The 11,380-nt window shown below is 39.7% G+C and overlaps 1 protein-coding gene across 1 annotated transcript; it reads left to right on the forward strand.

Annotated features, from left to right (window-relative positions):
- The first annotated feature begins 1,290 nt into the window (after positions 1–1,290).
- On the forward strand, positions 1,291–10,922 carry LOC139733149 (beta-lactamase domain-containing protein 2-like). Its single transcript, XM_071643989.1, has 8 exons — positions 1,291–1,435; positions 5,211–5,374; positions 6,237–6,373; positions 7,202–7,427; positions 7,920–8,110; positions 8,856–8,939; positions 9,840–10,004; positions 10,598–10,922. Exons 1-8 carry the CDS (start codon positions 1,299–1,301, stop codon positions 10,787–10,789), a joined length of 1,296 nt encoding a protein of 431 aa, XP_071500090.1. The 5' UTR covers positions 1,291–1,298; the 3' UTR covers positions 10,790–10,922.
- The last annotated feature ends 458 nt before the right edge of the window (positions 10,923–11,380 follow it).

The raw sequence follows: 11,380 nt of genomic DNA on the forward strand, positions 1-11,380 counted from the left end.
ATCTTTAGAAAAACTTTATGTTCTGATAACGACGTGAATAAACCGGAAAAGGGGGGAATTGTGAATGCTTATAGAGAAGGAGATTCCGAAATGGCGATTCCTTGCGATTCCAAAATGCAAAAAAAGAAATAAAGAATGCATTATTTTTAGTATGACAGCTCTATATACGCAATTACAATACTACAGAGCACTCCAGTTATAACGACCTAGGTTATACAGAAAGTCTGGTTACAAGATAGAAGATATTCAGGTCGCAATATTATTTGCTGTAGGCCATAGATGTTTTTTATCATTTATTTGTGCGGTTTTAACGAAAAAGAGAACTGCCGGTCCCGAGGACTTTGCTATATCACGGGAGTCCATTGTACATGGCCAATCCCATGTGGATCCGGTTCACCCAGCTTGATGTTCGCTAAAAACATGATATTATTGTATTGTTATGATTGCATTTGAGCACTATGTATTGAATATTCTAAAATACATTATACTAGGTGTTTCTCAATTTTGACCCTCATACTTCATAAAGTAGTGTATCAGATGACTTCTACATCCATTCATGAGCAAAAGCTGAATAGTGTGGGGCTTTGTTGGAAGTAATTTAAACATGAAAACATCTAATTTTGTTTCAGATAAGATTTTAAGTTAGGGTTCAAATTTTTAATTGCTATATTTTCAACCATCTGTCAATTAGGTGTGTAGGGAATGTGTGGGTAAAACCCAGGGCCCCATTTCATAAAGAGTTGATTTGATGACAACTCTTTGCTAATGACAAGAATCCAGCTTCCTGATTGGCTGTTTGCTGTGGGAAGTTGTCATTCCAGCAAGATTTTTATGAAATGGGGCCCAGATGGTTTTAATTATGCTTATTATTCATTCATGAGGATTTCTACTATCACACCCCACCCCCCTTGCCCCGCCCGCGTGTTTTTTTAGACGGCACAGATTGGGGAAACTAAAAATCTATCGGGGACCCTATCCCTAAACCTAACCCTAATCCTAATCCTAACCCTAACCATCAAACCCTAACCCTAACCCTAACCCTAACCCTAACCCCAACCCTAACCCTAACCCTAACCATAACCATAACCAAAAACCCTAACCCAACGTTTTTCCCATAGGTTTAACACGCGCCATGCCCCAATCTGTGCCGTCTTTAAAAAAAAACGCGCCCCCGCCCCGCCCACACATTCGTACCACTTTTACGTACACGTAATGTACATAGGCGCTAGGCCTAGCGCACAGCTGTACAGTGGTCGCCTTTTGAGAGTGAGCAGTGTACTCTGTACTAGCCACACACAATGCTTGATAAATTAGCAATTGTTGCCTTAACAGCAGTCTCCGTTAGATACTTGCCAAGGATATTGCGAAGGAAACTTCCCATCACAGTGGGAGGAAGTGTCAAGCCGGGTTTCGAAGATGTGAGGGATGTTTTCAGGTAAGGTTGTTGCCCGGCATTCTCAGTTTCCCTTATCTTGTCTAGTCTAGTACAACGTACTGTAAATTTACCTCCACTTCCAGCTCCGCCAGCGCTGACTGCCGGCCGGCCCGGGCGGCTGGTTCGATACGACGCCGTTGTGTGGGCGGTGTTGCGGTGCTGGGACTCGGTGAATACAGTAAACTACGCTAACAACACTCGTTGTGCACCATTAATTTTTATGTTTCACTTGTCATGCATATGTAAGAACCATCAACAGTGCTAATGTTAAGCTAAATTTGTTTCTGGATCTGCAAACACAAGATCTTAATCTGGAAAAGGCAGTTTCTGAAAAACAAACAAACAGAACAAAACAAGAAAGGCACACCAAATCGCAGGAACGGGACTGTAATACAGGGGCACGGCTCTTCAGATAACCTGAGGTGGTATTCTGAGGTCGTAATTAAGTCTGTAATTAACTTCGTGATTAAGTCGTGAAGTTAATAGGCCCTTAATCATGGGCAAAATCGGTATTCTGGGGACGTAATTAAGGTATGATTAAGTCCCCTGTAATTATCTTAGGTCCCTCCCATCTAATTGTTATTCCATCCAATCAGACGCGTTGTTAGAAGCCAAAATGATGATTAGACGCGCAAATATGCCCTCAATGCGCGCTCCTGCACGCCCCCTGTAATTACAACCCAAGATCTCCGTGCGCACACTGCGGTATTTGACTATACAACCCTCACCTACGCACGCGAAAATCTCAACCTCTTTGCTCACATAAAATGACAAAATTCCTCGAAGATCGGCTATATTTCTTCTTTTCTCTGAATTCTACGGATACCATGATAACAAGATTCAACCGCTCCTCGGTTACCGAAGACGGTAAGCATCGTTGTGGCAGAGAAAACACGATGTAATGCATGATATCGGAGTAGTTAATGACACTCTTTGGTATCATTAAGTTTTCCATTAACTTTCATACTTAATTACACCCTCAGAATACCGATTCGTAATTAACTCTGTGATTAAGTCCTCTCAGAGGTGCACGCGCATTGATACGCGCAAACGCGTAGGTCCTTCCCACCAAAACGCTTGTTGCTATGGTAGTTAATATACCCCCTACTTAATCATGCTCTCAGAATACCAATTCGGTAATTAAGTGCTAATCAGACACTTAATTAGCTCTCAGAATACGGCCCCTGCAGTGTAGGCTGTACCTACGCTGCAGATCGTCTCTCCAAGTGGTTGGTGGAGAACTTTCTAACTTTCTTCTGATTAGATCTAAGTTAAATAGATGCATGACGTTAGAATATGGAAAGGGCATGGTATTATGTACAAGTACAGCCTTGCTATAGGACTTGTCTGTATTTGGATTTGCAAGATCAATTAATTTAATTATCAATATGTATAGAGGGTTCTAGGCCTACATAACATGTGTACCATATACTTGTATGTCCATTAATATAGGCTTATGGGTGCACCCAATCTGTGTAATATTATACAAATAATACACAGGTGAGAGTGCGTTAGTGGAGATGAAGCGCACTCTCTGGTATTTACAATTGTGAAACATGCATGAGGCGAAGCCCAGTGCATGTTGCACTACTTGTAAATACCCGACAGTGAGCTGCATCTCCACTATTAATACTAACGTCACAAACTCAAACCTGTGTATTATTTGATTTATAGAATGGGTCGAAAACTAACAGCATTTTTCGTGTACCTTTGTAGGTCAATACCAGTCAGCTACATGTAGCACTCGCTCAAAAGTCAAAATGTGCGAAGATATTCGTCCCAGACATTTATGCACGTCGCACTCGTAAATCTCGCTTATAGTACTGTACGTATAAGCGTATGCGTTCATACGCCACATGTTATGCACAAGAAAGGCCGGCTGGCAGCCTGAACTAGAAGTTGTTTACAGGATTGACAGCGCGTATAGTAGCGCGCGACACACTTGTAACAACCGATTGTGTGTGCACTGCTTGTGTAAACATTGTAACGTCAGTGACTTTACGCTTTTTTGCACGGCGCCGTGCAATAGTATACTTGGATGTTTATGAGTGCAATGGACAGAATATTTCATGAAGTGAAAGATGAAATGATCCATTCAACAAGGCGCAGCCGAGTTGAATGGATCTACATTTCATCTTTCACTGAATGAAATATTCTGTCCATAGCACGAATGAAAAACATTTATTATTTGTTTTATGTAACGCCTAAATTAGATCCTTGTCATTTGATGTTTTATTAATTCAGAAACAAGAGAAAATCTGAGATCGCGAGAGTGCTCACTGAGCACTTTACGCTAGCGCGCTGTCGCATACACACACTGCAAACGCAAGCGTTTAACACGCGTAGTGTGCCGGGCTCTCATCGAGCGTGCAATGGAGCAAATCGTATGGATCCAAAATTGCACGGAAAATGGATTCGCAATTGCATGGGTGATGACGTCATAGTGAAGTGGGCCGAATGATCAATGTTCAACAACCAATCAAATGATGAGGATCTCTTCAGGCGTTATATAAGATATCATACACACACACGTGACTCATTTCAGCACTTCCAATTGGCTACATTCTTGAACCCATTTTATGATAATAAATACCTCTAATGGTAATGCCAAATCAGAGCCTAGGATAGATTAATTAGACCCCAGTCACAGTAACAGTTATGATTGAAGGGGGCGGTACTGTGACATGTGGTAATACTTGGACTATCACAACATACACATAGTAGGGTACAGTGGACTACCGTTATAACGAAGTCCAGGGACTGACAGTTCTTTCATATTAATCATAATATCGAAATTGTGTTATAACTGAACAAGTACAGTAAACAGTATTAAAGAACACAGAGCCGATAATGTTAGTTATGGCCTGAATTTCTGTTTTGTTGTTACCAGAATTTAAATAACTGTGTTCATTGTAACAGGAGTGCACTGTGGGGCCCTGTGGCTTCCCACAATAGGGAGCTTTTTCAATTTTTACCTCTTAATGGTGCGATCAGGTGCATACTTGCGTGACCATTTTTTACTTATTTTGAAAGACAAAAGGGAAATATACCTTCAATTGCAACTATCACTATAATCTTTTGAGCTATGCTCATTATTATAGGCCCAAGTTGCAGACTTCGCCCGATGCGTGAGAAAAATGGGTGCCATGCGTGAGATCGTGAGACGGCCCCTAAATGCTTGAGTCTCACGCAGAATGTGTGAGACTTGGTGGCTTTGCCGTACCTGCCACCGGCCCGGGGTTAACCAAACCCATGACTCCGAGGGTTCCACCCAGAAAATCTTATTGTCGAAGAAAGGGGGACCATTCACCTTTACCCCCATCAGCCTGCAGCCCCCCACCCCCTACAAAAATGTTCTTTGACCCATGATTGTTATCATCCTTCTATACAGGTAGGTAGGTAGGTAGGTAGGTAGGTAGGTAGGTAGGAAGGCAGGTAGTAGCACTAGTACTGTAGTATAGTAGTAATAGCAGTAGTAGTAGTAGTAGTAGTAGTAGTAGTAGTAGTAGTAGTAGTCGTAAGAGAAGTTGAATCATTACCATTATTTTAGGTGACCAAAAGTACTCACTTCCACACAACACTGCTTGTTTGAATAATGAGTAGATTGTAATACTTTATGTGCAGTGCCCCAGTATTTAATGCCGATGGATCAAGCATCTCGTCATTTTCTGTGTAACAGAAACTGTGTTTATTATGTGGATGGTAACCATACTGATCTCATTTCATCAAACAAACAAGCAAACATGTCTCACTAGTTTCTGGCTATAATTTCTAGGCAAAACTTTGAAAGAGGTCTGGAGTCCAGGGAAAGTGGCTCTGCATTTGCTGTCTACTTCAAGGGTGAAAATGTTGTTAATATCTTCGGTGGATATGCTGATGCTGACTCCCAGCAGCTCTGGAGAGAAAACACACTTTCTGTTGTCTACTCAACAACAAAAGGTGAGTCAAGCAGATTCTAAAATTGCATTACATTACTGTCAAAGTGGATATTTTTGCGCAACTAATTTTTCCTGCTGGCCGGATAAGAAGAGTTTTGCATGTTTTTAATTCTGTGGAACCAAAACATCTACTAGTACTGGAATAAATGGCACGCAAAAATATTCGCGCATTTTTATTTTCACGCTTTTACAACATTACAAGGTTGCTTTAAGGAGTTTTTTTTTCTTTTGATTTGTGGATTCAGGGAATGCCCAGAGATCTGTGAAAGACTCGATGAAAATCAATTTGTTTCAGAGTATCATATCAATGAATGTATTGGTTATTCATGCTCTGCCTGCTTTGTAGGAATTCTACAAACAACTAGATTTTAAAGAAAAAGACTGATGTTTTATCAAAACTTGACATGAGATAACAAAATGAGGGATTTGAACAAAGTGACTGCATTCTAAAGAGAGCAAGCTGCATTTTGCATGTGACAGTCTGTGTGTGGACGTATTGTCAGTCAACATAAAACAGGTTTAGGATCCCCAGTGTAGGGCCTACTGTTTTTGAGCAGAAGCATTTTGCATTATCATGTATGATTCATGCATCATGTTATAAATTTGTAACCACAGAATGTTTAGTTTTCAAAGAAGTCCAATATCTGCCAGGAATTAAGTAGCCCACATGGTGAAGAATTAATTTTGGGCTACAGCAGACCACTATTCTTTGAAAGAAAGAGGAGGATGATAATGCGAAATTGCCCACGTAAATCAGTTCAATATTCTTTTATGGTGTTTGTTCAAAACTATCTATAACAAATTGCCTACATAGAGAATAAGACTTGTTTTATCACTTTGATTATGTATCTGTATCTCTTTAGCTGTGACTGCTGTCTGCATAGCATTACTAGCTGACAGAGGATTGGTGGAATACAACAAGCCAGTTGCTCACTACTGGCCTGAATTCGCACAAAATGGCAAGGAAAACATCACCGTGGAGCAGCTGATGGAACACAAGGTGAGACCTCAGTGTTTAGCAATTACTTTGGACATCCTCACAGTGAATTCCCTATTTCTTATATTTTTTAGCCCCGTTGAGAACGAGTCCCAAGTATACTCGGGCAGGTGTCTATGTTACAGCAAAATCAAACCATCCTCAACGGGTTAATGGCAGTGTTCTCTTGTGTGCCTTCTTCTGTAATTGCTTAAATTGTTCCAAGCCTTTTGTGTGCTTTGTGCACTGATTGGCACAGAAAACCCCATAGCATTGTACAAACTTTCCAAAGTCCTTGGCAAAAACTAGTTTTAACTATCAGTATATAGGAATTACATATATCACAATGGCCTTTATACACATGTATGATACTGCCATGTTGTCAAGATTGGATGGGTTTACCGTACTGTAATTACAACCAAAGTTAGGGGATATCAACCATTGACAATGAAATAGCTTGGCGTATTGCAGTTCAGTATATTGGCAAAAGTATTTCATTCAAGTGTGGTATAAGAAATTTACCAGGTACCTACAAATAAGAATTTTTACTTCAAAGCCATGTTTATGTGCTTGACATTATGAAAGAAATCGCAAGATATGTCCATAAGTTTTGACATTTTTGCTGTGAAAAAAAGAAAATTATAGAGACAAAATACATTACAAGTTTGAAATTTCAATAATGTTCAAATGAGTAGAAGGAAAACAAAACAAAAAATGGAAGAAAAAATTGTCATGACTGCTATGACAATACAAAAGTAGTAGATACCAAACACAGATGAGATTTATGCTTTTTGTGGGTTTAAAGGATGTTGCTGAATGGTATTTAGGTTATTGACACCCCTTTTGTCCCAGGCAGGTCTTCCATTATCCCCGGAACCATTCAGGTATGACATCTTGCGGGACTGCGCCAGATGCGGGGCCACGTTTGCCTCAGCTGCTCCGTTGTGGGAACCTGGGACGGCCCATGGGTATCACTCTGTGTCCCTGGGACCCCTGGCCAATGAACTGCTCCGGAGAGTGGACCCACAGGGGCGCACTATTGGGCGGTTCTTTGCTGAGGAGATCGCAAAGCCCTTTGGTGAGTGCTTCTGTTTCGTTGCCATTTCTAGTCAGTTTTATCAGGCAATTTTGGCTTCATTTCAAGCCTGTTTTCCCCCTTTTCCTGTTTTCTTTTTGTTTTGCTTTTTTGTGTGAAATTTCCCCGGCCCCCTTGAATCTTCTTTCTTGATTTCTGAATGGAAACATTCAAGCTATGCAGATAGGCATAACAGAATATATTGTAACATGAAAATTTTAAAATCTGAATCTCACCAAAATGTTCCCCAGAATTGCTATATCTTCATTGCTTAAGAATAGCAAAGACTGTGAAATACCATTAAATGGGTAATCACATGCATAGGGGTTGTATAATTTTGTCATGATTTTCATGAATACACGAGCAGGCAAAGCCTTGGTAATTAGTACTGTATGCAGTTTGCGTGACAAAACAAAATTAAGATCAGAAATTGTGTGCAATTGTCGACAGGAATGACATGTGTAGTACACACAAACACTTTCACTGTTCTTGCAGGAATTGATTTCTTCATTGGCCTGCCCCTTGAGGAGAATCATCGAACAGCAAAGCTCATCATTCCTGATCCCGGCCCGGCAGTGGCGCTGAAAGCACTGAAGAGCAGCCGCAACCGTCGAGTGGTAGCAAGGTCCATGAGGGATACATACCTGCTAAAGGATGTCACCCTGAATGCAGGTGACCTAATAAACGTGAGTTGTGCAGGGTAGGGTGCCGACGACCCAACAGCCTGGCTTGGTTGCGGGGCACTCACATGCAGTCGGGGCACATACATTCTTTCTACAGGTTCCAACAAAAACACTGCCCTTCTACCTACTGGCTAGTAAATTGATAAGAGAGATATTGTCAAAATATGGGCATGTGCAAGTCAAACTTTGTATTGCATCCTTGTGTGCAATTTTGTAACATGGAACTAAGTATGTGTACCTGCTACAAACCAGTGCCTGTATAGATTTTTTGTGGTATGTTAGCATCAAGAATTGCTCATATTTCTTTGTTGTGTCCATTTTGGATATTCATTGTGACACAACTCCTTACATTTGCTCTGTATGCAATGGTCATCAGTGTATACAGTGACTGCATGTGCACACAACAGTGGGATTGTGTTTTTATGGGTCTTTGAATTGCTTACAAAATATATGTGGGGTATGAGATCCTATGACATTTCTTTTAAAAAAAACACACAAACAAACAAACAAGCAAACATTGTGGCAACTTGGAAGGTGTCAGTGATTGTGGTAAATGATTCTCTACAGAGCATCTAGCAGAGTCAGTATTAGTTTGAAAAAAAAAGAGAGAATGGTTTATTATCAAGGAGGTTCTGCTATGATTATTTCAACCAGAGCATTTTGATTCTTCCATAGAGTTTTGTAGCTTTGGATTTGTGCATGAAGGTGAGATTTGTCATTTGCATTTTTGATGCATGTTACTTTGCAGTTTAAGACACAGAACAACCCTGAATATCGTGCGATAGAAATACCATCAGCCAACGGCTTTGGCACTGCAGAAGGATTAGCAAAGGTTTGTAAAATTATAAAGTATCTGTGTAAAAATTCCTCTACAGTAAGTAATCTTGTTCAAACTATAAGCCAGATATGGCTTGTTTTGAATATGATAGATCATAGAAAAGTAATAGATATTTTATTGAAATCAGCTGATTTACAATACATACATGGAATTTATTGTCAAATTATCAAATTGTAATCCATGGAGAATGTTTAAATCTATAAGAGGTTTAAGGCATGTTTGTAAGAATCATCTGTTTGTCATGGATATATATTTTTGTCTGTCAGAAAGATACATTCATGTAGCTTTCCTGATGATATGATGTATCATAACAATTGCGATATTTGTCAGGAGGGTCTTACCAAGTTTTCTTTTATATTTGTGTGCAATGTCATGTTTGTTTTGTTTTTTATATCAACTAGGGGTATGTGCCCCCCTTTTTTTTCTAATGACATTTAGTTTTGAAACTTATGGACATTGCACTTACAGAAATGTCAGCATAAATTGCCGGCAGTCAATAGGACTATGTGACTTGTATACAAAATGCAATCCATTCAAAATTTTATTCTCGATTTACAATGATAATCACTACCATGGCAACAACTGCAAAATCCCAGTTTATTTGTGGGTGAGTCCATAGATGAAGCAGTGGAATTCCACTGAGTTTTCTGATGATGCAAGGCCTTGATGTCAATACAGACCGTGAGACGACTCTCGTTATAACAAAATCTCAGGACTTACAGTTTTCTTCCATTACTGGGTATATGGAAATTTTGTTGTGTGCAACTAAAGGGAATTTTAAACTATAGATGATAGTGATGATAATTTGGGGGCCTGAACTTTTACATCGTTGTAACAAAATTTTGTTTTAACAATATTCATTGTAACTGGAGTGCCCTTTACCCGTCTTCACAGCTGCTTGGTATCCTAGCAATGGGAGGCACAGAGCTGGCATCTGGGAAGAAGCTCCTGTCCAGGGAGTTGGTGGATTCATTCCTCGACTCTGAGCCAGAAACCATGGACAAGGTCATTAAACTCCCCGTCTCCTGGAAGCGTGGAATGATCATTGACTACGCCGAGGTATGTTCATGCCTCCAGTTATGTGTCCAAATAGCATGTGGTCTTGATTTAGCTAACATTTATATCAAATGAAAAGGAAACAAATTACAAACACTTACATTCCAAGGTAGCAAAAAACCCTCTGCTTGAACAGTAGCAAATACTGTTCAAGTGGACACTTTTGCTGTGTTAAAATTTTCTCACATTTTGCGCAACTAGAAACTAGCACAAAAATAAAAGCATGCAAACATTATTGCTTGTCATGTGTTCCAGTAGTTTGTGTTTTGATTCTGCAGAATTAAAAACAGACCAGCAGAGCTTGAAAAATAACTCACACGAAAATATCTACTTGTAGAGTAAAGAGAAATGTAAGAAAATCATTCATTTTATTTTTGCTTATGGAATGAAATTAGTGATTGGAATGATTGTTGTTGTTTTTGTTCCCCATTTCTTTCCACTAATGAAGCTTTAGTTTAAAATTTTAATGCTTGCAAGTGAAGTTTATCCTGTGACAGATCTCAAGTGGCAAGAATCATAGAATGTGAACCAATACCCTGTTCATTACCCAACAATATGACTTTCATGAAAACAATTTTAAACTATTGCACTTTCAGGACGGAGGCAAGATCTTTGGCCATCCTGGCGCAGGAGGGCAGGTGGCATTTGCTGACCCCCGCTACCAACTCGGTTTTGCCTTCACCTCGAGGTGCGCATCTCCCTTTGGACTTGGGGACGACCCGCGATACTTAACTCTACAGAGGGCAATGTACAAGTGTGTTAAGAGGATTGAAGGAGAAAATGGTTGAACCTTAATACTAGATCACTATTTGATATCAAAGCTGGACACAATTGATATGGTAATGATTGACAATGCATGTCAATAGATTAAGACAGAAAACAAAACTACACATGTATGAGCACCTGAATAGATTCTGAAACCAGATCTGTCAAATAGAGAGTTCTGTGTTTACATGAGGATTTTTAATGTGAATGCTGCTGGGTAGAATTGAAGATGCTAAGAGATGGGACTTTCTGCTAAGAAAATTATTGTCCTACTGAGGAGCCAGTAAGTGTCCTTTTCTTCCTGACTCTTCCTGAGGGCTATGGATAAAAGAACACTGCTCTCATGGTGCTATCAAAAAATGCCCCTCTTTCAGTGTTCCTGTGGTCATGGAAAACCTGGAAAAGTCTTAGAATTTTGAAAATGCTTTTCCAGGCCTGAAAAAGTCATGAAAAATACAGAACTTTGGATATTTCATGGAAAAGTCATAGAAATTTATCAATTTGTATATTTTTTGCTTTTTAGTGATTTCCATTTTTTTTTTGGCAATGTTATTCTATTATCAAGTGAAACATTTTATCAAATAAACTCTCACTAACTTGTGCACTACAAGCAG

Source organism: Diadema antillarum, unplaced genomic scaffold, assembly GCF_040938485.1.
Source record: "Diadema antillarum isolate AM-2024a unplaced genomic scaffold, OU_Dant_1.0 seq00000462_RagTag, whole genome shotgun sequence".
Classification (NCBI taxonomy): Eukaryota; Metazoa; Echinodermata; class Echinoidea; order Diadematoida; family Diadematidae; genus Diadema; species Diadema antillarum.

Coding starts and splice junctions, on each gene's coding strand:
- LOC139733149 (XM_071643989.1), top strand. CDS start 1,299: ATGCTTGATAAATTAGCAATTGTTGCCTTAACAGCAGTCTCCGTTAGA. Junction 1,436..5,210: donor GATGTGAGGGATGTTTTCAG/GTAAGGTTGTTG, acceptor TATAATTTCTAG/GCAAAACTTTGAAAGAGGTC. Junction 10,005..10,597: donor TGATCATTGACTACGCCGAG/GTATGTTCATGC, acceptor TTGCACTTTCAG/GACGGAGGCAAGATCTTTGG.